This window comes from Enhydra lutris, unplaced genomic scaffold (genome assembly GCF_002288905.1).
Source record: "Enhydra lutris kenyoni isolate GAN:26980312 unplaced genomic scaffold, ASM228890v2 scaffoldscaffold57, whole genome shotgun sequence".
NCBI lineage: Eukaryota > Metazoa > Chordata > Mammalia > Carnivora > Mustelidae > Enhydra > Enhydra lutris.
This window is the reverse complement of record NW_019154141.1, coordinates 12,679,372-12,706,853: the sequence shown is the minus strand read 5'-3', so window position 1 is coordinate 12,706,853 and position 27,482 is coordinate 12,679,372. Positions and strand designations below refer to the sequence as shown.

Genomic DNA, 27,482 nt, shown 5'->3' with positions numbered 1-27,482 from the left:
TTGTGGGTACTGTTCTATTCTGAAACCACAAAACCTCCAAATTCTGAACTTTAAAATTAGGCGGGGACGGGGGGCACCTGGGTGACTCAGTCTATTGAGCATCTGATTTTTGATTTTAGCTCAGGTCATGATCTCAGGGTCATGAGATCGAGCCCCGCGTCAAGCTCTGTGCTCGGTGTGGGAGTCTGTTTGAGATTCTCTCTCTCCCTCTTCCTCTGCCTCCCACTACCCCTCAATTAGGGGTGGTTAGTTTATGGTCAAGATTCCTTTATTAACAAAAGAATTCATCTTCTGTTTACAGAACTTTAGTGATTTGATAAGCCATAGGTGAGGCAACCTGACAGCTAACATTTTATAAGGGGAAAGGAGTACAACACAATTGCAAAGGGAGGAAAACAGTTTTTCCAATGATAATGTTTGCACCCCCACATTTTGAAGAACCTAAAGGGGGATACCTTGGTCCAAATGATTTCTTCCCTTTTTTTCTTTGTTTTTAGACATCGTCCAGGTGATCATCACACGAACCTCAGAGGGCTGCACACAGAGAGAATGCGGTTCTTAGCTCTGCAAAGAAAAAGGCCCGAGAACTATCCTCTTCTATAGATTTTATTTCTCCAAGAGTTTTCTTACTAAGTGAATTAACCTTGCACCGTTAACTTGACGTAATCTTAAGAAAATATATGAAATATGCTTTAGAAAAAAAATGACATGTGCTCTAACCAGCCATCTCATTTGGCAATCATTTTCCAGAGCTGTTGTCCTTTCAGGATGGGGACCTGGGGTTCTTTTTACATCTGAGTGACTGAATCTACACACAAGAGCTCCAAACTCCTGCTGACCTCCCTCTGCAACCCCAGTTGGTATCGGGAGACACAGCACTGAGGCCGACAGGGGTCTCTCTCCAAGGCTCAGGTCACCCCAGGCTGTCTGGCCGTCTGTCCTGGAGCGTCACCCCAAAAGATCTGGGCGGTCCCCGTACATAAGCTTAGCAGCTCCTCCCGTCCTAACAGCAATCATGGAACACACTGGAAGGGCTCAGATGCATTCTGTGGAGAAAGGGGATTGTTTTTTTTGTCCCCATTTGCAGACAGAGTCTGTTGAAAGCACAGGCTACTTCCACAGCAAGGTTCCACATTTCCAGGCTGTCACTCACGGGGCTTAGTACGATCTCTTCATCCTCAGAACATGGGGGACACTTTCCAGCCCTCAACTCAATAATGTGAGCATCTGGATAGGTGTTCAATCCCCAAACTGTGGCCTTAAGAAGAACAGCTGTTCTGTGGCTCAGGGGCACAGCTCAGCAGTCCCAGCTGTGTCCCCAATTTGACTCCGAAGAGGCAGGAGCTGTCCTGGGTCTGTTCTCAGCCACGCAGTCAAGCCTGTGTGAACAGGCCCGCATGGGGACCACCCACACCAGCTGTTTTTCCGACAGTCTTCCTCCAGCCCGTGTTACAAACTTACTCACTTAGCCAACAACTTTGGACTGGGTTTCTGATGAGCAGCAGCTGAGTTTCTCTTCTCAACTCTCCTCATACTGATTCTCCCTGGGGTTTTGGGACACCTGAGGGCTCCCCAAAGCCTCAGATACAGAACCCAGAAAGGAAGGGTGGTCTAGAGTGTGTGTGTAGGTGTGTTCTAGTCATTTCCTTCCTTTGGAGCATTTGCTTTCCCAGGTCACTAGCTGGTCCCAAGGCTCCTCTCCCAGCAGATCAGGTGGTATCCAGGCCTGAAGGAGGGCTCACTGGTGTCGGAGGGAGGTGGTAGCAGGAGAGGGGGCAGCAGCCGAGACACCCCGAGCAGCAGTGTGCCTGGAGCTGTTCCCCAGATTTGCAAGGGTCCAGTCGGGCTGCTGTATGATTCCATGAGAACTATGAGAAGCAACGGCCTTGGGGAAGGGGCTGCTAAGACAGAGCAAAACTGGATAGAACTTTCTGGAAAACTTCCAGGCTCCCAGGGATGCTGGACAGCTTCGTGCTTAAGAGTTATTGCAAGACGTAGAGAGGTTGCCCTGGGGTGGGTGGGAGAAGGTGAAGGTGGGATTGGGGTGAGGACAGGGGTGTGGGTAGTTGGGTAGGGGGCTCGGTCCTCAGTCTGTCTTTCTCCGTGGAGAATCTCACTCTGAACTTGGAGAGGCGGCAGAGTCCCCATCCTCGGGGTCCTGCCCATTGGGAGAGATAGGCTGACCCCCTTTCACACGCTTCCACTTCATCCTCCGGTTCTGGAACCACACTTTGACCTGACAGAGGAAGCAAAGGAACCTGGTCACTTCAAGGGAGATGTAACTACCTTCCCACATTGACGCTCAAGACAGAAGGCTGCCTTCCACGGACCCCAGCTTGAACCTCCGCTTGTCCTGGTCCACCCCTCCAAAGACACCAGGAATGGAGACAAAAGGGAGGACACATCAATCTGCCCAGAGGTCTGTCTTGTGTCTCCCTAGCTTTGTGTCAGAAAGACTGCTGGTCTGGGGACAGGGTCTAAAAGTCACCTTGGCATTTGGCCCCACCCCCTTTCATATGCCCCTCCCCTCCCTCCCTCCCTCTAGCTTCTGTTACCAGAGGGTTTGGGAGCAGAGGCTCACCAGCCTTATCCGCAAGCACATTCATAAAGCACTTGTCAGTTTAGATAGCTCTGGTCCGCATATTTTCTCATCTCAGCTTCAGCATTACCTGCCAGGTGGGGTCATGACCCCGAGACCCGGAGAGGTTAGGAGATGTGTCCCAGAGGTCACAGGACGAGGAAGTGGTAGAGGCAGGATCTGAGTTTTAGTTTTAGTTAAGCCACTGAGCCACCTAGATGCCCCTGAGTCTTAGTTTTCTAAACCAAGCACTCTGGCAGAGCTCCTCATCAACTGAAAGCTGCTATCAAATATTATTTTTATTATTATTATTATTATTATTACAATACTTTATTCCATGTTAGAGCATGGGTGTGGGTTGAATGCTCTGAGGGAAAGCCCCAAACAAAGGGGCTAGGAAGTTTTTTTAGAGGTGTCCAGGAACCACCTGGCAAACTTACTAGAAATGCATATTCCCAGGCCCACTTATTCTTCCTACAAAGTCGGTCTTCAGAGTTATGGAATCTGCATTGAACCCATGACCCCAAGATCAAGAGTCATCTGTTCCACCGACTGAGCCAGCCAGGCACCCCTTCGAACCTGCATTTTAAACAAGGCTTGAGGTGATTCCAGTGCACATTCAAGTTTGGGAATAACCAGATCAGAGGTTCCAACCCTGGCTGCACTTAGGGGCCCTGTGAAAAATGCGGACATCTGGGCTCCATCCCAGACCAATGCAAACAATCTCCAATGCCAGACATCTGTGTTATTAATCTCTCTGCCCGTGATTCTCAGGCAGAGCCACATTTGAGAACCACCGGACTGGGCCGAGGAGGAAGACACAGGAGAAAGTTCAGGGAGGAGTGGTGGGAAGGGAGGGGGTTTGAAAGAGCAGAGGGAAGGAGGGATGGCCAGAGGAGGGGGACCCCCCACCCCGGACAGCACCTGCCGCTCGGAGAGGTCCAGGTTCACGGCAATCTCGTATCTCCGGAGCCGGGTCAGGTAGTTATGGTGAGCAAACTCGGCCTCAAGCTCCCGCAGCTGCTCCTTGGTGAAGGCTGTCCTCTCCTTGCGAGCCTTGCTGCCGCCCTCAGGTTTCCCTCGGTTCTCCTGGTTGTCTGGGGAGAAAGCATCCCAAACAGGAAGATGAAGCCGCAGAGTTTCCCTTTGTTTTGTCCTTAAAAGCCAGGGCAGCCTTTCCTTGTCTCTCTTGTTTTTATTTTTATTTTATAGTAAAGATTTTATTTATTTGAGAGAGAGAGAGAGCATGCACGAACGGGGTGAGGGACAGAGGGAGAAGCAGACTCCCTGCCGGGCAGGGAGCCCCATGTGGGGCTCGATCCTGGGACTTGATTCCAGGACCCTTGGATCATGACTCCAGCTGAATGCAGACACTTAAGGGCTGAGCCACCCAGGAGGCCTGACCAAAGACTTTTTTTCATCCCCAAAGCACAAGAAGCTGTTCTTGGCTATTTATTGATTTCTACTATCCAGCTTCCAACCGCCTCCCCCTCCCCTGTTAGACATTAGTAGTGGCTATAAATATGTGGGGCAAGAGGTTCTAAAACTTAGGCTCTCTGTCCTCAGTGACATCACCATCACCGGAGACCTGTCAGAAATGCATATCCTGGGGCCTCATCCCAGACCTACTGAATCAGACACTCTGGGGGTGGGGCCCAGCAGTCTGTTTTAACAAGCTTTTGAGGTGATTGGGACACACGGTCAAGTTTACAAACCACTGCTCTAAAGACCTCACTTCTTTGCAGCAGCAGGGCCCGGAAGTTGGTCAGACTTGCAGGATCTCAGGCCCTGCCCATGACCTGCTGAATCAGAATCACATTTAAGCCAGATCCCCAGGGGAGCCGTGTGCACATGTAAATTGAGAAGTGCAGGGGCCAAGTCTGGAAAGTTCTGGGCTCTGCGTTAGACACAGCAGGGGTTCAACGGCACAGCAGGGGCTCAATGGCTCAATCGCGGGGGAGCTAGCACCATACAGGTATCGGCCACTTACTCCTCCCAATAACTCAGCCAGGTGAGTTCTTGTACTAGCCCCACGCTGTGTAGACCAAAAAACTAAACACAGGGACGTTTAAGCAAGTTGTTCAAGTTCATCCAGTTCGTCCTGCTGGTGACTGGCAGAGGCAGAAATCAGTTTGACTCACGTGATGTTCAAGTAAAATCCACGCTGGAAGGGTTTACAAACTGTAGAGTACTGTACAGCCCACGGGGACTATATGTTCTTTCCCGCCCTGAGCAAGCTGGGAGGCGGCTCCTCCTTCACTTGGGCCCGCGGAGCTGGGTGGGGAGGCACGCGGGAAGGAGACCAAGACACCGACACAATTAACAATGCGGGCCACGTGTCCGGTGATCGGCTACAGGAACCACTTTTCCTGCCGGGCTCTAAAGTTTGGAAGTCTTTCATTTCATTGTCCTTTTACAGACCTGCAGGCCCGTGACTCAGAGTTAGGCGCTTTACTGAAAGCGGCGCCCCACCGTCTGCCCCCCTAAGGACCCCATGCCCGCCCGGGTGTGTGTGTGTGGGGGGCAGAATCCCTGTTGTCGCGAGGCTGGTCTGGGGGTGGGAGCCGCTGGGAGCGCTGTGTGGGGGCTTTTAGACGGGGTGGGGGAGGACAGGGAAGCCGCCCCCACTCTCCCCTTCCCCCCACCCCCACCCCAAGCAGCCACATTGCTTAGCCGGTGGGGGAACCTCAGCCCGCCGGGTCCCTTCTCCGAAGTTCCCTCTCTTGCTTGCCATTCAGTCCCTTGAGTTCCAGTTTCCAGGGTCTCCATCCCCGTCGCCCGGGAGCCGGGGAGAAGGGCGGGGGTGGCGGCTCCCGGCGCGCTGTGGATGGAGGGGGGGCGCGCGGTAAAGCGATCGCGGGGCCCCGGCGGGAAACAGAGAAAGCGGAGGTGCGTGGCTGCACGGTCGGGGTTGGCTGCCCCCCGGGCGCGCCCGGGGCAGGAAGGGGGCGCGTCCGATAGCCCCGGTTGCCTGTCCCGCGGGCTCGGGAGAAGGCTGGCCCAGGAGCGGGAGCATGGGCTGGAGGGAAGGACGCGCAGCCTCCCCCCCCCAACCCCCCACCCCGGCGGGGGATCCCCCGAGTTCTCCGGCCTTGGCCACCAACGGCCGGGGGAGGGAGAGCAGCCGTCCCGGAGCCCATCCCGGCTGTCAGAGACCCGGCTCATTTCCCACCCACTCCCGTCCCAGGGCTCAGGGTGGTTCGCAACCCTTCCCTTTCACCACCGAGTGGGTGTAAAACCAAGATGACTCGTGTCAGGGTTTGAGGCCTTGGATCTCCTCACTGGGGGCCTTTGAGGAGGTCACTTAACCTCTCTGGGCTTCAGTCGCCTCATCAAGAAATTGGGGAAAATAAAGCACCTACTTCCCCGGCTTACTGGGAAGCCTGGATCAGCTCTTGGGTGTGGAAAATGCTTTAAAGCGCTTGAACAAAAACGTATTCTTCCAATTCTTCCACTCTGCATGATGCCATCTGTGGGGCCAGGGTAGTACCCGCCGTGCTTTCTTGAAGGCTTCCATCTAATCCTTTCCACAAAACACCCCTATGAGGAGGTATTATTATTGTCCCCTTTAGCATCCGTTGTGTGGATTTGGGTGATAATTTGATTAAAGCCCTCTCTTTCTCCCCCCTGGACGAAACTGCTTTCTCTCACTTGCTACTGTACCTGGCACAGCACTTGCTAAATGTTTGCTAGATTCTACTCAGTATCCAGAGGAGGAAGCAGGCTCAGAGAGGCCCAGGAACTTGCCTGGTGCGCATAGCAGTTTGGGCGGGGGTGTAGCACTGAGATTCATCTGACTAGAGGAGATGTGGTGGTCAGCGCTGGCCTCAGGTCCTCCTGCATCCGGCAGGCTTAGAGCTGGCCCCAGGGTCTCCACACCCAGGGCTCCTGGAGGCTCTGTCCTGGGTTGATGCCCACACCCCCACTCCTCTTCTCCCAGGCCTGTTTAGGTGCACACATGTGCTTATGGAATCCCAGAAAACAGCCGTCCCCCCCAGTTCTCCACATTAGCCTCCCAAGAGAGACAAGGGGAGGTAGGGAGAGGACCCCTTCAAGCTGGTCTTGGACTGGTAACTGGGCCCCTCCCTGCCCACCTCCCCGCTCCTCCTACTGGGGGCTTCAGGATGGGAAAGAAGAGGAAATGGGACAGAGAAGCTGGAGCTGGGAAGTCAGTGAACCTGGGGCATCACCCAGGAAAGGGGATGGGAGAGTGGCACGCAGAGAACACTTGTTCCTCATCAGCTTCTCAGGGAAGAAGCCCTCTCCTCACCATTAGAAATGAACAAAAGGGCCTGAAGTATGGGAGGCCGGCAATGACAATGGAAATGTACGTTCTGGTTCTCTTTGTTCTGCAACATAGTCATCAAGATAGGAAAAGAAGGATGAAGACAAACCAGGAGTCATTTCTGGCTGGGAGGAGGGCAGGGGTTAGTCTTCCCGCTGACATGCACGCTATCCTCCCAGGAGATCCCAGGAGAGTACACCTTGGCTGGGGTGCCTGCCTCCTACTCTGGGCCTCAGTTTCCCCATGGGTAGGAGCACGGGGGTTAGGGTGTGTCAGAGTCCTCTCCCAGTATGCAGCCTTGACATCCTCTTCTCCTCTCCCTACTCTCTTTTCTGTTAAGAACCCCTGGCCTTGAACTTGAGGCCCCGCCAGTTGCAAATATTCTTGTTTGGGTCCCTAGTTCCTCCCTTCAGTCAGGTCTGGGGTCTCGCTGTGTGCTCTGTCCCAGGTCCTCTCCGGCCTTCCCAAGGTCTTCAGCTCAAAGGTCAGGGCTATGCCCAGGAATTTCTGTCTTTGACTGATGTGCAAAGCTTCCCGGCCCGAGCTGAATGGAGGAGATGGGTCTGAGCAGACTCCAAGAAAGAGCTCCCTGACCTTGGGCAAATCTTGCAAGCTCTCTGAACTTCAGTTTCCTCCTTTGCAAAACAAGCACAGCTACACACGCTGTGCTCGGAAGGCTGCCGAGAAGGTAAAAGGCCATGGGCAACGTGTGCTGGTGAGGCTCTGTCTGGAAGAACCATAAGAAGAGGTTCTACTGGAGATGACCTTGCAGAGGTGGTTCATGGTGGAGGTTAGAGATGCTGCTTGTCCGGTGCTACCAGAGTTGTGTGAAAGGGATGCCTCTTCAATGTCTGGCCTTTTAACTGTTTTCCCTTCTCTGCTGCTTCTTGGTATCTCTGCTTGGGTCTGTGTCTGGTCACTACGATATCAGCCTCCCAGTGGGGGCATAGTTCCAGGCACAGTCACCAGCACGGACCAGAGTCCCATCCCAGCTGTCCTAGCCCTGCTACTCTCTCAGGAGGCCGGGGTGTCTCTTCCAGGAAGATGGAGGGAGGAGGCTGGTGCTCAGCGGGCGGGCTCTGGAGCCCAGTCCCGCCCCAGACCCTGCATGACCCTCCCTCCGTGCCAGAGCCGGCCAGCGGGGCTGTGTTGGGAAACATATGCCCAGAGCAATGCAAACAGGACGTATGCATGATTGTGGTCTGCACCACGAGCTTTGACACCATCCAAGGTAAACGATTTCATAAATAGCTGTTAGCTTTGGCGGGCCTTCCTAAAGTCAGCAGACAGCTTTATCGGAGCTATGAGGAAGTTCAGACAGACTCTGGGGGACATGCCTTTTTGGAGGCCTGTCTCCTTACTCCCCAACTGTCACAGAGCTTAACATAAATGTCTCTCCAAGACCAGATAGAAAGCCACATGCTGTTGACAATGGATCTCTTTTCCCCAGGGGTAAACATCTTTGGGGGCTTTCATGTACGCTACGGAATCAGAACAGTAGGCATCATAGAACAGTAAGTACCACGGGAAGAGACTTAGAGCAGATCTCTGGGCACCTCTCCATTTTACAGGGGAGCCTGGAGTAGGCGAGAGGGGACCTCAAGACAGGGCTGGACCGCAAACCCAGATTTCCGTGACCGGAAGCCATTTCCACGAATTAGGTTGCTTCCTGTTGCGTCCTTTTAAGTATAATGCGGGGTAGGTAAGGTCCACATCAGCCCATTGAACAGAGGAAATGAAGACCCAGACACTAAGGGGCTTGCGGGACTTCCCTGGGACCAGTCTGGGGCTGCAGCCACTATGTCACACTGCCCTGGGAGGGGGGTGGCCAGCATGGAGGCTGTGCTCGCCCCAGGGGTGTGCCTTTGTGTGCATCCAGGGCGGGGAGGGGGAGGGGAATCCCTGGGGCATAATGTCAGCAGGGGAGACCGTGGCAAACCCTCTGAAAACGGTGTCTGTGGCTTCCTGGGCTGTCACAGTGCTGGCCTTTGACATCCTTGTTAGTTCTAATACTTTCAGCTTCAGGAGCAGTGAAACCCATCGAAATAGACAGGACCCAGATGGAACCAGCCTGAGACAGTTGGCCATTTGCCCCCAGGACCTCCCCGGCTTCCTTTCTCACTGGGTCCCAGTGAGGCCCACAAACCTTCGTGTCTGGGCCCTTTGTCTCTCCTGTAGGTGCCCGAAGAGCCATTGGGGAGGGCTCCCAGCCTCTTCAAGGAGCCCAGCCGTGGGCTGGGGAATTCAAAGTATGTTTTCTAGGAGAGAAGCCGATTCTTCTGGAAAGGAAATGCCTGGTGCTACAGTAGACTTTGCTGAGAGTCTCCTGCGGGGTGGGGCAGTGCAGCTAGGTGGTACTGAGGGAGAGTGGAATGGATGGGCGATGAGATGGGGTGTGGGGGGCCGTGGAATGGGGGAGCAGAGAGGTGAAGGCCAAGAGAGGCAGTGGAAATGGTGGGGGACAGCAGCCAGCTTCTGAGCTGGGTTGGGGGAAGGTATGGGCAGCTCTGGACTTTGTTTGTGTCATACGTTCCAGATGTCGCCCTCAGCTGTCACCAAAGGAAGCGTGGGCTTCGGGACCAGGCCTCACTGCTTGCACTGTTCCTCCACCACTGCATTCAAGGAAAACAGGCAAAACATGAACTAGCAAAGCCTGGGGTTGGGGTTGGGGGTGGGGGAGGAATCCTGGCCAGAGGCCAGGGAAGGCCAGCTCCGAGAACAGAGAGGGCACTAGGGGAAAGGGGCTGATTCCCGGGGTCTTCAGGGGCCTTGAGTCCTGCCCTCAGAAAGAAAGAGCTACTCTGCCTCTGGGATCATCCCCACCTCCCTGAGCCCAGATGCCCTGACTTGCTCAAGCCAGAGGAAAAGGCAAGTAGGGCAGGACTCCTGAGTCCCCAGCTTGGCAGGGCGATAGGCAGGGCTGAGGCTCCCTCTCCCTTGACCTCCTTAGAGCCCAAGGGTGTCTTCGGTGCTGGCCAGAATTTTGCTGCTTTGGTGGATACTGACTTCCTGCAGGACTTCCAGACTGTATCTGGGTGGGGCCTGAGCGGGCTTGGGTGCAGGTTTTGCACTGATGCCTCTGAGTTTAGACAGTGGCCAAGGCCTAGGGTCCTGATGGGGGCCCCAGTCTCTGCCTGACAGCGAGGGGCAGGAACTCTCACCGGGAGGCAGGAGGAACGTGGAGTTCCTGCCTCTCCTTCCACACTGGCCACTCAGGCTTCTTCCTCGCTGGGAGTTCTGGGGTTGGAGTTGGAACGAGAGGGGCTGCTGCTACTGTGGGCCCCTCCGACCACACCCCGGTGGGCACCGCAGGGACTCTGGACTGGTGAACCTGCAGACACACAGGACCGCCCGGCTGGTAGCAGGCTTCCAAGGCTCCCTCTGTCCTGGGGTCCCTGCCTTGCCAGGTTTGAGCACAGGCCACCTGGGATGCAGCCAGGACCAGAGAAGAATTAGAAAGGAAGAGGGCTCCTTTGTGGGTTTGGGAACAACAGATTGAGGGGCTACCAAGTGCTGGCTGTGCCTTTACATCTATGATCCCATCTCGTCCCATAGCAACCCTGTGGGGTAGGCACTGCAATCATTGTTCGGAGAACGGGACTCTGAGGTGTGGGACTTGCCTGAGGTCACACAGAACGGAAGCCGCACATGGGGACAGGACACGTTCTGGGTCTGCCCTGACAGTGCACTTGACTTTAGTCCCTGAACCCCGCCCCTGCCCCGCCCCCTTTATGAGGCTGCAGCCCAGCAAGGGGGGTGGGCATGGGTAGGAGTCACCCAGCATGGTACTCTGTGTCCCTCCGCTGACCCAAGTGACATGGACGTTGTCTGTGTATTTCATTATCACCTCCGTTCCTCCTTCCTCTGCCAAACACCCCACTTCTAAACCAAAAAGTGTTTCTCCCTATAGGTATAAGATAAGCATGCCGGGATCTGTTTGTAGCCAGAAACGATGCTCTAAGTGGGGAAGCTGGAGTGGCCAAAGGGACCCAGGAGCAGGAACACTCTGAGGTCACGCACCCCTGTGAGATGGTATTTCACGAAGGAGTTTTTAATTGGAGCATTGGTGCCACTGCTAGAACCTTGTCCTTGTCCCTGTGCCTCTCGTTTATGGGCTGAATTGCCTCCCCCGTGAATATGTTGAAGTCCTAACCCCCAGGACCTCAGAATGTGACTGTGTCTGGAGATAGTGTCATTCAAGAGATGATTGGGTTAAAATAAAGCGCTGGTTAGGGTGGGCCCTGATCCAAGCCCACTGGTGTCTTTACAAGGAGAGGAGATCAGGACACATAGGAAGACACCGGGGATGCCCACACGCAGAGGAAAGACCGCAAGAGGACATGACAAGGATATGACCCTTTGCAAGCCCAAGAGAAAAGCCTTTAGAGAAACTAAACCTGCTGACATCTTGAGCTTTGACTTCTAGTTTCCAGAACTCTGAGAAGATAAATGTCTGTTGTTTAAGCTGCCCGGTCTACGGTATTTTGTTACAGCAACCTGGGTGGACTAAGACACAAACCCCCACCCCCCAGAAATTCTCATAGCCGGTGCTTACCACTAAGGAGAGGGAGCAAGGCCAGGAGGGGTGCTTGGCAAGGCTGATGCTCGCCCACAGGAGACCTCTCTGCAAACTAGAAAAAGGTGCCCTTTCCTCTAGCCCAGAAACACAGCCACGTGTCCCTAGGACAGCTGGGCCCTCTAGCCGCCCAGGCACATAGCACCCCCTAACCGCCCGACCAAGGTGGGTCTCCTTGGTGGGTCTCACTGCTCAGCCACAGCTGCTGTGGTGGCCCTAGTACCTGGGAACTGACCTTAGTACCCCGTGGAGTCTCCTGCAGGAGTCAGCCCAGCCTGCCTATGCAGCTGTTTATGTGTCTTTCCAACCCCAGCGCTAGCCCTGACACTGGCTGGCTTTATGATCGAAGTCGGGCTCCCTGCACACGGTTTCATGAGCGAGACTAGAAAAGTCTTGATGCATTTTACAGAAGTGCATCACACGTGGGGGGAACCCTCAGGCCAGCCGGTGGAGCCCCTCTCGGAAAGAAGGGGAGACAATGAATGAATGAACCCCAGGCTGTCATGGAGACTGTTGAGCAGACAGTGAATGAGCTCCTTCTGGGGTAAATGTCCCAGTAGGTGCAAGGGAAGGGAGATTGCAAAGGCAAATCATATACCATCCTGGACCCCCAGACACTACAATTTTAGGGAAAAGGCAGCCATAGGCTCTAACTCTGGATGAAAGGCAAACTCATACTCGATGATGCAAGACTGAAAGCTTTTCCTCGAAGATCAGGAACAAGCAAGGAAGCTCCCTGTTGCTACTTCTCTTCAACATAATACTGGAGGTCTTGGCAGAGCAATCAGGTGAAAGAATTAAAAAATAAATAAATAAAAAGCATCTAGATTGGAAAGGAAGGAGTAAAATGATCTCTGTTTGCAAATGACATGGTCTTGTATATGGAAACCCCTGAAGATTCCAACAAAACAAAACAAAACAAAACAAAACCCTCTGGAGCTAATGAATGAATTCAGCAAAGTTGCAGGATAGAACATCATCACACAAAGACCAGCGGTGTTTCAATCCATGAACAATGAACAATCTGAAAGGGAAACTACAAAAACAATTTACATTGACGGTGGCATCAAAAAGAAAAAAAAACCCACTTAGGAATAAATTTAACTAAGGAGGTAAAAGACTTGTACGCTAAGAACTCCAGAATATTTTGAAAGAAAAGAAAGAAGACACTACAAAGTGGAAAGACATCCTATGTTTACAGATTGGAAGACTTCATAATGTTAAAATGTCCTTACGACTCCAAGTGATCTACAGATTCAGTGTAATTCCCATCAAGATCCCAATGGCATTTTTGGCCAAAATAGAAAAAAAACATCCTAAAATTCATATGGAATCTCAGAGGACCTTGAGCAGCCAAAACAACCTTGAGAAAGAGAAACAAAGATGGAGGGCTCACACTTTCTGATTTTTTAAAAATATTTTTGAAAATTTATTTATTTGACAGAGAGAGAGAGATCACAAGTAGGCAAAGAGGCAGGTAGAGACAGGGGGAGGGGAAGAAGTCTCCCCGCTGGGCAGAAAGCCCAATGTGGGGATCCATCCCAGGACCCTGAGATCATGACGTGAGCTGAAGGCAGAGGCTTAATCCACTGAGCCACCCAGGCACCCGCACTTTCTGATTTTAAAACACATTACAAAGCTGCAATAATCACAACAGGATGACATTGGCATAAAGTCAGACATAGAGAATAATGGAACAGCATACTTATGAAGTAAACCCTCACATATATGGTCAAATGATCTCCAACAAAGGTAAGGCTACATGGGTTTGGGGGGGGGACGACCTTCAATAAACAGTGTGGGGAAAACTGGATATCTACATGCAAAAGAATAAAGTTGGGCCCTCACTTTACAGCATATAAAAAAATTAACTCAAGATAGTTTAAGGGGGCACCTGGGTGGCTCAGTCCGTTAAGCATCTGACTTGTTACTGGCGCAGGTCATTGTCTCAGGGTCATGAGACTGAGCCCCGCATCGGGCTCCTTGCTGGGCCTGGAGTCTGCTTAAGATTCTCTCTCTCCCTCTGCCCCCGCCCCCACCATGCAGGTTCTCTCTCTCTTTAAAAAAAATAAATAAAACAGCTTAAAGACCTAAGCATAAGATCTAAAACTATAAAACTCCTAGAAGAAAACATAGAGAAGAAATCTTCATGACATTAGGTTTGGCAATGATTTTGTGAATATAACACCAGAGGCACAGGCAACAAAAGCAAAAACAGAGAAATGGGACTACATTAAACTTAAAGACATCTATGCAGCAAAGGGACCAACCAGCAGAATCCAAAGGCAACCTACAGAGTAGGAGAAAAATACTTGCAACCCATTTACTGATCAGGGATTAATAACCAGAATATATAAAGAACTCCTACAAGTCAACTACAAAAGTCAAACTATCCAACTGGAAAATGCGAAAGGACTTGAACAGACATTTCTCCAATGAAGATCTATAATGGGCCGACAAGTGTATGCAAAATGCTCAACATCACCAAGCATTAGGGAAATGCAAATCAAAACCACAATGAGATATCACCTCATATGGAAAAGAGTAGGGGAGTTCCTCAAAAAATTACAAATAGAATTACCACAGGATCCAGCAATTCCACTTCTGGGTATATGCCCAAAAGAACTCAAAAGCCCAATCTTGAAGAGATATTGGCACCCCCATGTTCATTGCAGAATTATTCATAATAACCAACTTGGAAGCAACCCAAGTGTCTGTCCATCAACAGATGAATGGATAAAGAAAATGTGGTCTGTGCTAACCATGGAATATTATTCGGCCTTAAAGAAGGAACACCTGTTCTCTGCTACAGCACAGATGAACCTGGAGGACATTGTGCTAAGTAAAATAAGTCAATCACAGAAAGACAAATACTGCATGATTCCACTTGTCTGAAAGATTGAAAGTAGTCTCAGTCTTTTTTTACATCGGTCTTTAATAATACTTGCTATTAAAAGGCAAAGCGAGCTGGTTATTTATTCCTCATCCAGTATAATGGTACTGTCCTGCATTAGCTCTACTCTGGCCACCACCCCTGCGAAGCCTCAGGCAGACTAAAAACCTAAAAACCTGTTAGAGTAGTCTAACTCTAAGAAACTTCTAGAACATAGATCATTATTTGTTAGGCCTGGGGGAAAGGGAATAGGTGGGTTGTTTTCCAATGGATATAGGTTTTCAGTTTTTTTTTTTTTTAAAGATTTTATTTATTCATTTGACAAACAGAGATCACAAGTAGGCAGAAGGGCAGGCAGAGAGAGAGGAAGGGAAACAGGCTCCCTGCTGAGCAGAGAGCCTGATGTGGGGCTCGATCCCAGGACCCTGAGATCATGACCTGAGCCGAAGGCAGAGGCTTAACCCACTGAGCCACCCAGGCGCCCCGGGCTTCAGTTTTATAAGATGAAAAAGTTCTAGAGATCTGTTGCAGGACAGTGTGCTTATAGTTCATACTATTATACTATATACTTAAAAATGATCATGATGGTAAATTTTGTGTTATGTTTTTTATCACAATTTTTATTCACTTATTTACTTTTCTCAAAGATTTTATTTCTCAGGACTCTCTGTACCCAACATGCGGCTCAAACTCACGACCCCAAGATCAGGAGTCACACGGTCCACCGACTGAGCCATCATTTTAAAAGAGGAGATTTCGAATACAAGATGTTCCATGGTAAGAAATCTCAGAAGAGCTCCTTTATGAAGTTATCTATTTAGGAGCTATCTATTTAGAAAATCAGGAAAGGTTCTAGTGAAAACTAAAACTTGCAACTTTTTCAACAGCTTTCACTGAAATGTTAGAGACAAGCGGAGCCATACATATAAAAAAAAGAGAGGAGACATTCTTGGAGGGAGGTGGCTTTGGGGCTGGATAAAATGAGGGCTTCCATAGGCAGAGGAGTAGAAGGACGGGAAGGAAGCCTGAAGCAAGGCAGGACGGGTGGAGACGGGGGTGGGTACGCTGTAGGCGGCAGGTGGGAGGAAGAGGCCGATTTGGGGAGAGTTTATAAACCTCAGGAGCAATTGCAGGCTTGTGTGGCCATGCAGAGGCAGATGGGGAATCATATCTCACAGGGGAGAAATCGAGAAAGGGTAAGCCTGGGAAGGCACCCATGTGGAGGCGAAGGGGACAGGACAAAGCGAGTCTGAGGAAGGCAGGGAGAGTACAGTGAGAGCAACGAAGGCGAGCAGGGCTGAGCCCAAGCACGGGGGCTCTCCCAGGTGGGCGATCGGATTCACCTACAGCCAGGCAGATCACGAGCGACCTTCCCTTGAACCCTGCCAGGAAATCACCGCGAAATCCCTCATTCCCATAAATTAAAGACAACCACGGTAGCGAGACGGATCAACAGATCCGGGGGCAAACAACAGTGGCCTCGCAGCTGTTCCTGCCAGCAGGGGTCTTTAACACCCAAGGGCCTGGGGCTGGTCGTGTTTGAGGTGATGGTCTCCTAAATCAGTTCTGTGCTGTGAACCCACAGAAGGTCTCTGAGTGGGATCCAGGGACCCCCGCTTTCCTAGTCATTTACTTGAGCAAATCAGCTCCACTTCGAATGGGAATGACAGGGGAGCAGCTGGGGCTGGCAGAAGGAGAGGGGAGAAGAGAGAACGTTCCTCTTGAATCGAACTTCCAGTAACTTTCTGTAGCTGGAGCTTCCTCTGCCAGCCGGCACGGGAGCCTTTCGGCACACCTCACCCCACCAACCTCTCCAGCAGATCTCTGGGCTCCAATCTCCTAAATGATAACTGGATTTGAGGACCAACGATGCTTACAAGGAGTTATACCCCAGGTCTTATACCCCAGATTCAGGAATTCCTGAGTCAGTGTATTTGAAATATTCAGTTCATTGATCGCCCCCTCCCTGCTTCTGTTCTGAAGGCTAGTTCTGGAAATACGGGCCTAATCACACTCAGAACTGCCCCTTATGGAACCCACGTGCCAGGCACAGCGCTAATCTCACAGGTCACTGCTTTCAAACTTCACAGTGACTCTGTAGGGAAGGTGCTTTTGTTAGGATCCTATTTTACAGCTGGGAAAATGGAGGCTTCAAAAAATTAAGAAGTTTTCCAAAGTCCTACAGCCCAAGGTTGTGGTGCCAACAGGCCCACCGGCCGACCTGCCCGTGAAGAACTATGGAAAACACATTTCTGATGGATGGCTGGTTAATCTTCAGAGACAGCGTAGCACAGGCCACGGTGAGGCACGCGAGGCACTCACGTTGGGTGGCAAAATGCGAGTGGTGTCAAAACCCCTCAGTCATCAAGACAAATAATAATTTTAATGCAGTGTTTTAAGAGATCAAAATGAATGCAAACCAATCCGTGAGGAATGAAACATCGAAAGTTTAAACTGAGACTCCACGCGGTGGCTCGGGATTGGTGGAGTGGGATGCGGGTTCTCTGTGGGTTTGTCTCTTGGATTCCAGAAGCCTAGAGTTGGTTGGGGGCCTTGCCCCCCCCCCCCCCTTTTCCCTCCCTTCAGGCTCTTACAAAGCTGATCTTTCCTACTCCTTCCCCTCCAGGTCAGTTCCAAAGGAAACTCAGGCAGCAGGCGGGGACAGAAAGATGTCCATGCTGAACACAGAGCGGGTCTGGAATCCCAGAGAATGAATGAAACCCAGCCAGCTTTCCGTGCTCTGCCTGACTCCTGCCATTGCTGCTTCTCCTGGGGCCACTCCTGGATCAGAATGGCCCCCCACCCCACCTCACCCCAAGAGTTGCAGGACATTCAGTGGAAGGTGTCCATGTGCTCTTGGGACGTCCAGCTGTTTGGCATGTACGCTCCCTCCCTAATGCGGTGCCACGGACCACCGGCCCAAAGGACAGAAGGCCCATGTGAGGCTTGCTGGAATGCAGAATGATTGTGCCTGAGCCCAGCCCTTTGCCTGTGCTTTCCAGTGCCTCGGCTCCCAGGCCCCTGGAAAGGGGCTAGATGCGACCAATGGAGGTGTAGGCAGAGATGGAGGGGCTACGGGGGGTAGGAGCCTGGGTGGGGAGAGCTCTTCAGCCAGGCACACAGCCAAGTCGCTGAGAGCCCCTTGGCGAGGAGAAGCAGAAAGTGCCCCATCTCGGCACATCTCCAGCTGGGGCTAGGAAGAGTTGAGGATTTAACCAGCCACGGATTTAAAGGGCCCTCCTCTTAGGCTGTGGCCCTCCCCGGTGAGCATGGGGAGGGGCTTCTTGAAGCATGGAGACCAAATATTTCAAAATGAGGACTATGCCTGAAATCTGCTGAAGGGTGTGGGATTTGGGCTCTGAGGTCCAAGCTTGAACTTGATTCCAGGGCTGCCAGCTATCCTGATTGGCTCTGGGGCTGAGGGGTTTCCTGGGACCCTGGACTTTCCGTGCTAGACCCAGACAAGTCCTGGGCCAATCCAGATGAAGGGGGCGCTCTCTAGACCCTGTTCTGGCAGTATCCTCCTCAAACTCTCTGTCCCCCCTCTTCCACACGTACAGGGCAGAGATACTGGTGAGACCTGCTGGGCTGGCTTCGCGCACTCGAATGGGACTGCGAGGAGCTAACGTGTGTTTTCTGCAGCACCTTCAACCCCTCCCTGATTGTACCTGTAGCACCTTGAACCCATCCCTGAGCCTAGCACAGCCACTGCCAACAGGCATCTGCAGGCCTCTCCTCCCTCTCAGTCTGAGCCCTCTGGGGGTGAGACCTCCATATTCATCTCTGCACCATCCCCACCCCCACCCCGTCCCCTCCCCAGCCTTGGCCAGTGTTCGGCGAAAAGATGCTGCTTGGGACATCTGTGTTACACGGGAAGTGCTCTGCAAAGCCCAGCGTGTTCTCGCTGGTTGGTTGGCACTCTCGTTTTCTGCCTGCCGCTGGTTAGCCCTGCGAGGAAAGCCCTCTCCGGGTTCAGACAGACAGACTCTGCTCCGGGGGCAGCTGTCAGGAGGACACCAGACAGAAAGTGAATGGGCAATGTGAGAAGGCAGGAGGGCCCCATGGAGAGATGAGGACACACGTCCCCACCACAGGGAGGAGAGGGACGGTAGCTGGGATCTTAACAAGCAGGCCGGCTCCATCCTCTGGCCTCTGGGGCTCTGGCAACGAGCTGGCACCGCCTGCTTTCTGAGGTCCAGGCCTAACCCTTGGCTGCCTGCCTCCCTGACTTTCCCAAGGCTGGTGATCCCTCAGGAGGACCCCCTGGGGGTTGCCCAGACCTTAGCATGCTGAGCTGCCCTCTTGGCCCAGGTACCTCATGGGCAGTCTGTCCCAAAACTCTGCACTCCATCTCCTCCCCCACCTTGCCTCTCCCGTCTCAGCCCTAGGCCTGCTTCTCTGCCTCTAGGCTCCTGGAGACAGAGGGTCCTGACTCTGACACTGCGGGGTTCCAGCCTTGGTCCTCCTAGCCCTCCCAGCTCCCATCTCAGCAGACTCCCCCACCCCGTGAGCAAACCCTTTGGCTCCGGGACCATTTGGAGCCTGCCAGGGGGACTTGGGGTGGGGGCAGGGGGAGAAGCATGACTCAGAGGCAGCCCGAATTCAGGAAAGCCCTCTCCAGCCCTTGCCAACCCGCACCGAGACTCCATCCCACATATCCTCCCAATCTCTGTGGATCTTATTTCATTCACTTGCTAGCATAATCTTCCTGGGGTCCGGGAGTGCTGGGGTCCCAGATACAACCCCCGTGACCAGAGAGTCCTAGAGCTCTGAGTAGAAGAAACCCCAAAGGCAACTCTTATCTTTGGATAGATTAGATAATACTGTTTGCAATTCATGGTCAGAGCAGCTCGGCTCAGAGAGGGCCAGCCACTTAGCAAAGGAACGCTCAGCGGCTCCTCAGCCACATACCTGAACTCTCTTTTTTCCGTCTGGTTGACTTCTTCTCCGTCTCCTGGGCAGTGCTCCCGACGACCTCGTAGTCCTCGCCGGGACCTCCCGTGGTGTCCACCAGGCCTGGGCTGCTGGCCCCCATCTCCCTGGAGCCCCCAGCTGGGCCCGGGTTGAGCCTGCGCCGGGCCTCTGAGATGGGGAAGTTCCAGTCGGGGGGCTGTGGGAAAGCGGGGTGCTGCTCAGTGAAGATGCGCTCCTCCCGGGGAAGGCTGTGTGGGGTGGCTGCCAGGCAGGAGGCCGAGAAGTCGGGGTACGCTGCCGCCGCTGTCGCCGGGAAGTCGGGTTTCTGGTGGAAGGAGAACGGCGTTGGCGGATAGTGGGGCAGCCCTGAGCCCCCACTGGCTTCAGCGTGGGGATTTCGAAGGCAGCCCCAGCCCGGACCTGGGGGGTGAGGGTGCCTCAGACAGCTGCTGGCCACGGGATCCATCTGCCGTCTGCTGCTGTGCGCCTCGGTCTTTTCAAAGTTTGGATTCTCACACTTGTTTATATTCAGATTTGTTTAAAAACGCAAAAAAAAAAAAAGATAAATAAATAAATAAGAAGGGGGAAACGTTCAGCAGAAAATTCACCCCAGGAACCAAAACAAAAACCAAAACTCAAGTCTCTCCTTCAAGTACACACACGTGTGGTCAGCTGTTCGGACGTGTGCGCACACACACACCTAGGTCAGACCTCGCTCCAGGCTTCCTGCCCCCGCCCCCGACACACCAGCCTGCGTTAGTGGGGTCCCCTGGATGTGTATGGGTCGCCGATGGCACTAAACATTTTCACTGTGGCAGCCCAGACGCACCCGCTGATGAGTGCTTGTCTTGGGGCCCGAAGCAAGTGGCTGCAGAGGGCTGGCCCGGGGGCTGCGAGACACACTTTTAAATCCTGCGGTGGGGAGAGAGTGACAAATTTCTGAAGTGAAACGTGAGAGAGGAGAGGGAGGGGTTAACCAGCACACACACGATCCCCTCCAACCAAAACCCGAGCAGGGAACTATTAATCATCAGAAACCTTATATGCACATCTAATGGGATTTGCAGATGGAGACTTTTAAAGAAACATTGTCTGTATTTCTTTTTTTAATTTTAAGGAGAGAGAGAGAGCGCAGCACACACACACCACGTCTTTAATGTGCCTCCCGTATGCTATGAAGTTATTTTATTGCGCTGTTAACAAAATTCCCCAAGTCTTGGATTTGGAAAAAGCCTTAAGTCAGATCCAGAATCCGTCAAGTGCCAAATTCCGGGGAGTGAGACGGGAACTAAGTGCAAGAGACAAGTTTGCTGATTGCATTTGATTTAAAGGCCCTTCTGCTGCTGCTCGCAAAAAGAGGAAGGAGGATTAAAAGAAATCTTTTTTTGCAAGTCTCAGCGGCCCACTAGGGTCCATAGCATAAAGACACAGTCCAGAAAAAAATTATTTCTCTCTGCCCCAAGTGACATTCTCACTTTCTCAGTAACTTAAAAAAACAATCAGATTCTTCCTTCCGTTCTTTAACCCCGACTTACATGCCAATTAGCCACACTCTTCGCTAGAGGGGTTTCAAGTCGTTTTTCTCCATGGCAAAGAGAAGGCTCCTAGATAAGGTTCTGGAAGTTTCTCCAGGGCGCCCCTCACTTCCACCCACCCTACCCCGGCCCCCGAGGCTACAGCTTCTGTGGAATCTGGGGCGTGGAAATAGGAATCAGGGGGATGCTCGTTCCCAAAGGAGTTCTCTTTGGAGAACAATCATGTGGTTTTCCTGGCCCGTGCCTGTCACAGGAGGACCAACTCCCCTTTCAACTGGTTCGTCAGTCTACTTGATCCCCATGCCCTGCAGGTCGCTCAGGAGGGTTAATATAATTTCTGGGAGGTTGACATTCCAAGCACACGGGCCAGAGCTCCCCTCCCACTGAATCTTTCCACGGCCCAGAGCAGCGGGATTAGGGCCGAAATGGGCACGGACATCACTGCGTGCTGGTTGGTTCCAAAGATGCCAGGAGGGCCCAAGGGCCTCAGCCCCGCAGCCTGGAGGCCGCGCACTCACTCTTCATGAAACTGGCATTGGGCTTCTGGAATGGGCATGGTGTTGGAGACCAGGAGAGGAGATGGGATCACTGCCACGAATCAGACTCATCTCTCTGCTTTGCCCGGGGACTTAGCTGTTACACACACATTTCTCCTCTGGACTTCATGACTCTCCTATTATGGGTCAATTAAGAATTATGTTCAATATTTTACAAATGAAAATGAGGCTTAGTCAGAGGGACACAGCGAAGAAAAGGCAGAACTGGGAGTTGCCCTCAGGCATCCCGTCTGGGGCAGCTTGACGCAGAGGAAGGAGCATGGACTGTGGATTTCAACATGTGCGGGTTCAAATCCTGGGTCTGCCGCTTCCCAGCGACGTGCCCTGAGACAAGTCACCGCTTCTCTCCGAGCTTCTATTTCTTCTGCTGACCTTCACCCAGAGACCTCAGCACCACACAATATTCCCCCAAGGGATCCTCATAAAAGCACTGTGAGACAGGTGCTTTTCTCATCAGCCCCGCGTTTCAGAAGACTTGGGAGCACAGACAGGCTGTGTAACAAGCCCGGGGACACACAGCCGGGAGGTTGGAGGACCCAGGATTCTGAACCCCGCTGAATTCTGGCCCTGCTGAATGCCCACCCCACAAACACCTGAGAATCTAAAGGAGTCATTTCTGGGAAGTGGAGCTCTGAGAAGGTGATAGATAATCACGGTCCCTTATTCACCTCTTTCTCCTTAACTCGAGGATTCCAAAAAGAGACTGTGAGGGAGGAGCGCTGAGGAGATTGTACCGCACAGCCTTGTGCAGTCCCTCAAGGGGCTTCTGGCTGTGGGGGGCTCTAGAAGAATCCACAGGAGGCTGGGAGGAAGCCCTGGCCTGTTAGCTTCCCCAGGAAAACCTCCCAGCGGTTGTAACTGGACTCCTGGGCCTCTGCAGCTGGCCTGGGGAGCCTAGCCCAGGGAGGCCCAGCCCAGGGAAGCCCAGCCACGGCCTTTGGCCTCTAGGAAGGGGTGGGCCGAGGGGTCAGGGGTGCAGTGAGAGGGGCACGGCAGGGGTGCAGTGCACTCGGCTAGGCCCGGCAACCCCCTGCACCCCGGCGCCCGAGCAGCTGCCTGCGTCTGTCAGCCACCCCGCGGGACGCGGCCAGGGGGCCCCGTAGGCCTCTATATCTTCCTGACAGGCCTCTCTTCAGAGGCCAGGAAAAAACAACAGTCCCTCCCCTCACGGCAGCCCATTTGTTAGATGAAGGCCGGGAACCAGCACCTTTAACCTCCTCCAAGTCAGCATTTCCCCCTCCGGGCCCTGCAGGCCCCCAGACAGAGATGGATGGAAGTGGCTGTTTGTGGAAAAAAAGCCCTGTGACTGTGTGGCCAAGGGGAGCAGGGTTTTCAGGAAGGGAGGGGACCCCGCTTCTGGTTGTTGTTGGGGTGGCAGGAGGAGGAAGAGGAAGAACGTGCGTCAGGAGGATGGTCGGCCACACCTGAGCCATCCCAAGGAACTTTTGGAATTTCCCCCATTGTGCGCGACAAGCAGGCTTGTCCTTGGCGTCAAGGACCGGACCTGCTTCCCTGTGTGCTAGGCCACCCCACCCACCTGTGCCTGGAGCCACAGGGTGTCTGGGGAGGGAGCCTGGGGTCTGGGGGCGGAAGGCTGGGCATGAGGTGGGGCCTGGCCTTTCAACAGCTCAGCGGTTTCAGGCAGGTCACATCCTTCTTCTGAGCCTCAGTTTCCCCACTGGCAAGAGGGAGATGACAGTTCCAGCCTTGTGTGGCTGTTTGGGGGCTACATGAACGGATGTCTGTGACCAGAGTTGGCTGATGGTAATGGGTAAGGCAGGTGAGGCTCATTGTGCCTTCTCTTTCCTTACTCTGCCAGAGCGCTGGGCAGGTCACGTCTTCTTGGAGGGTGAAGATGGCCCAGCCTAGCCCCTCAATACCTACCTCCGCTTCTTCCTCCTCCTTTTCTTCCTCTTCCTCTTCTTCTTCTTCAGAATGATTTTATTTTGAGACAGAGAAAGAAAGCAGGCGGAGGGGCAGAGGAAGAGGGAGAAAAATCCCCAAGCAGACTCCCCACTGAACGTGGAGCCCAACGCAGGGCACCTGAGATCATGATCTGAGCGGAACCAAGTCTCAGAGGCTCAACTCACTGAGCGGCCCAGGCACCCCTCAATACCTTCTTCTATGGCAACCCAACAGAAGGTCATGATCTTGGCCTTGGGAACCAGGAGAGTCTGGGTTCAAGTCTCAGCTCAGCCATGAGTAAGTGGCATGGTTTTGAGCAGCTCACTTTATTACTTGAGCCTCAGTTTCCTCATCTGTAAAGTGGGGAGAAACTTTTCCTTCCTCCTCCATTAAGGATGGGACAGGAGACAGACAAGTTCTGAATATGGCAGAAATGTTTCTGAATCAGGGTGTTTACTCCTGGGCCTGGGATTTATCTGGAATGTGTATACCCTTGGCTTCTTGGAAGGCCTTTTTATTTTTAAGATTTTATATATTTGAGAGAGAGAGAGAGTGCCTGGGAGTAGGGTGGAGGGGCAGAGGGAGAGGGAGAGAGAGAATCTCAAGTAGACTCCCCACTGAGGGCAGAGCCCACCCTGAGCTCACGCCCTGAGCCAAAATCAAGAGTTGGACGCTCAACCCACTGAGCCAGCCAGGTGCCCTGCTTCTTGGGTTTGAGGCAGCACGATTGTTACTGCTCTATGGGGCTTTTGTGAGATTCAGATAATAGGATGGTCAGGAGAGAAGGGAATAAAGCCCAGAATACAGTTCTCATGATGGTCACAGATGCCTCTGCAAAGCCTGCAAGGTGGGACCGGGGCGTTCCACCCTCGGGAATCAACGACGGGGTCTTTCCCTACGGCCTCGAAAACACCGAGTTCAACAGAGCTAGCCACCTCAGATGAAAGTTTTCTCTTGTGCGCTTATCTCTGGTGCTGCCCGTCACTTGTCTGCTCCCAAGATTGTGGGCGGAGGACTGGAAAACCCAACAATGCACTCAGGGGCCTGCGTCAGAGCCCTGGCTCTTGGAGGACAGGTGACCTCAGTTTCCCCAACTGAACAGCAACAGCTCACTGAAGACAGGAGGTACAGACATTCAGGATGTGCTCCGGAAACAGGGCCCTTTCTGGGCTTCTGAAGGAGCTGGGGTGCCTGTTGACTTGCACAGGGGCAGGACGGTGTCCCTGATGGGGAGGGGCCCCCCACAGGGAAGGGACAGGGGAACTTGGGTCACGTAGGGAGAACCAAGTTTATCAGAATAACAGAAGGGGAAACGCACACAGAGTCTGTTATTCTTGCCAAGAAAAGGAGTCCGAGGTGGCTGTCCAGCCGGGGATAGCCATTCACCCACGTCATCAGGGCCACACTCACTGTCACTCTCTCTGCCTCCTGCCTCCGAGGGTCTCCTCATCCAGCTGGTGGTTCGAGCTCCGCTGTCCCGTCGGCATTTCAAGTGGCAGGAAGGGGGAAGGACCGACAAGAGTTCCCCATCTCTCTACCCCATTCAAGGGGGCTTTCTGGAAGTGCTGGTCAACAACTGATCTTAGCCCCATTGGCCAGCACCTGTCACCTGTCACCTGGCCATCCGTAGCCTCGAGGGAGGCTGGTCCCCCAAACCCGGCCTCATCTTCCCTGGCAGAGCCCCTTCTCCTCAGAGAAAGTCACTAAGGTAGGGCAGCTGGAGAAAATACAGGGTCCCCAGTGGGTATTTTCCACATAATATTTGGGACATACTTGGGCTAAACATTATTTGTTGCTTCCCTGAAATTTGAATTTCACTGGGGATCCTTCCCACGCCCCCTCCCTGCCCCACCCAAATCCAGCAACCCTCATCTGAGGCAAAACTCATCTTTGAGCCAGAGAGGACCAGGGCCTTAACTTTCTTCTTTTTTAAAGAGTTTTTTTTTTTTTTTTTAAGATTTTATTTATTTGTTTATTTGACAGAGAGAGAGAGATCACAAGTAGGCAGAGAGAGAGGGGGGAAGCAGGCTCCTTACTAAGCAGAGAGCCCAATGTGGGCCTTGATCCCAGGACCCTGAGATCATGACCTGAGCCAAAGGCAGAGGCTTAACGCACAGAGCCACCCAGATGGCCTTAACCTTCTGAGCCAAGATATGTGCACTTTGACCCAGGGCTCTGGAAGGAAGGAGCATTCTGGGGAGCCTGCCAGGGGGAGGGGTGGCAGGCCATCAGGTAGGTCTGCCTCTGGGGGTGGCTATCTAGGAGTTAGAGTTAGAGTTAGACCCCAGTAAGGTCTCCCTTGAAGGCCTTTTGAAATGAGACAAAGCAGCAGGGAGGAAGAAGGGTGAGCAGGTGGAGGGAGTGAGGACAAAGGTGAGCACCCCCGGGGCAGTGAGTGCTGAACGAGAGAAGCAGGGTGGCCATGGGGCTGGTTGGGGCTCAAGTCTGGGAGACCCTGGAGCCGCCCCCCACTTCCCGGGGTACACTTTTGTAGCCTTCCCCTGTGAAGCGGCAGTGCCATTATTTGAGCGGGGGCGGGGGGGAACCAGCTAACCAGATAGGACAGCAAACCGGGGATTTATGTGGTGTGGGAAGAGCTCGGGTTTCCCTCACTGTTTATCCAGCAGTATTTTTTAAAACAGAAATCAGCGCGGGTAACCACAGCTGTGAGTAACTGGCTCTGGCTGTGAGGGCTGTGTGGGTGGGGGTGGTGGGGGTCTCCTCCACAGTGCTCTGCTCTGCCTGGGCCCGGAGGTTGCTGAAGGAATGTGCCTCTCCCCAGCCAGGGTCCAGGTGGGAAGGTGGCTCTGGGCAGGTCCCCGATGGCTCTCCCTTCCCTGGGATGAAGGCCAGCCTCCCTGGGGCAGCTGGGATGAGTCAAGGTCTAAAGCCTTACAGATCACGGAGTCTGGGGTCACAAACCCACTTGGGGCCAGGCAAGTAGACCCAAGCTAGGGGAGCCAGCCGAGGGGGATGGGAGCAGGGTGTAGTGAGAGACGGAGGGGCCCCCACAGTGACTTGGCACAGCCTATTTTGTCTGGCAAGAGCGTAGTCCGAGTTTTGCCATCGCAAAAAAAAAAAAAAAAAAAAAAAGAGAGAGAGAGAGAGAGAGAGAGGGCCATGATTCTAGATTTTTACAGGTAACCTCTCTATTCTTAAATGTTGCCAATAAATTTCAAACCCTACTAGTCAATTAAGAAAGGCCTTTACGGGGCGCCTGGGTGGCTCAGTGGGTTAAGCCACTGCCTTCGGCTCAGGTCATGATCTCAGGGTCCTGGGATCGAGTCCCGCATCGGGCTCTCTGCTCAGCAGGGAGCCTGCTTCCCTCTCTCTCTCTCTCTGCCTGCCTCTCTGTCCACTTGTGATCTCTCTCTGTCAAGTAAATAAATAAAATCTTTAAAAAAAAAAAAAAGAAAAAAAAAAAGAAAGGCCTTTGGGCAAAGTTTAGTTCTCGAACTGCCAGGCTCTGGTCTTCTCCAAATCTGCTGGCTTCCCATTGTACGGATGATAAAACCGAGGTCCAGGGGTGCCTAGTGGCTCACCCAAGGCTGCCCTGGTTGCCATGGGAAAAACCACGGTTCCAGGAAACTTGTCCGGTGCTCTTTGCTTGAGCTCGCAGGCTTGCTGGCCAAGCCCTCAGCCTTCCCAAGCAGTTCTTAAGTGCTTCCTGAACACCTCTCATTTGTACAGACATGCCATTTACATACACACCCATAACCCACTTGAGTCTGGCAATGACCCCAAGGGAGCAGGTCTGGCATTAATTCCATATTTTACAGGTGAGGAGCCCGAGGCCGGAGAAACTAGGGGGCAGGCAGAGTCACCCTGTCAGGCAGGCCTGGAGCCAGAGCTTCCAATTCCAGATCTGCTGTTTCCCACCCCCAAACTCTGACATCCTTGGGGGATACGGCCAGAGATGGATAATAAACTCCTCCTACAAGGAACAGAAAATGGATGGGGTACTTGGGTAAACGGAGGATTCTTCGTAACTTAAAGTTAATTGAAAATCCATAGGTTATCAATTTTCCAAGCAAGAGAATAGGAGGTATTTCAAAGAGCAATTATATGAGGCATGGTTAATCTTTCTTTGATGATTCTGACGGAATGTAATGCCTCAGGGCATCGTTATGAACACCAATAATTACTGCGTAGGGCTGGGAGACAAGCTCTCATCCATTCCCCCTGGCTGTTTGGGGCAGAGAGGACGGAGAGCACATGTCTGTTTCACATGGCTCGCTC

General features: G+C 52.9%; 1 protein-coding gene across 2 annotated transcripts; it reads right to left on the bottom strand.

Annotated features, from left to right (window-relative positions):
* Positions 1–232: 232 nt before the first annotated feature.
* On the bottom strand, positions 233–20,130 carry LOC111158110 (mesenchyme homeobox 1). 2 transcript variants are annotated; one of them, XM_022519961.1, is made up of 3 exons: positions 19,244–20,130; positions 3,503–3,675; positions 2,047–2,236 (listed from the first exon to the last, which is right to left on the bottom strand). In XM_022519961.1, the coding sequence occupies exons 1-3, from the start codon at positions 19,710–19,712 to the stop codon at positions 2,114–2,116; spliced, it is 765 nt and encodes a 254-aa protein (XP_022375669.1). In that variant the 5' UTR covers positions 19,713–20,130; the 3' UTR covers positions 2,047–2,113. The 2 variants fall into 2 exon arrangements, with proteins under 2 accessions (XP_022375670.1, XP_022375669.1); XM_022519962.1 differs by lacking the exon at positions 3,503–3,675 and having other exon boundaries at positions 233–2,236.
* Between the last annotated feature and the right edge of the window lie 7,352 nt (positions 20,131–27,482).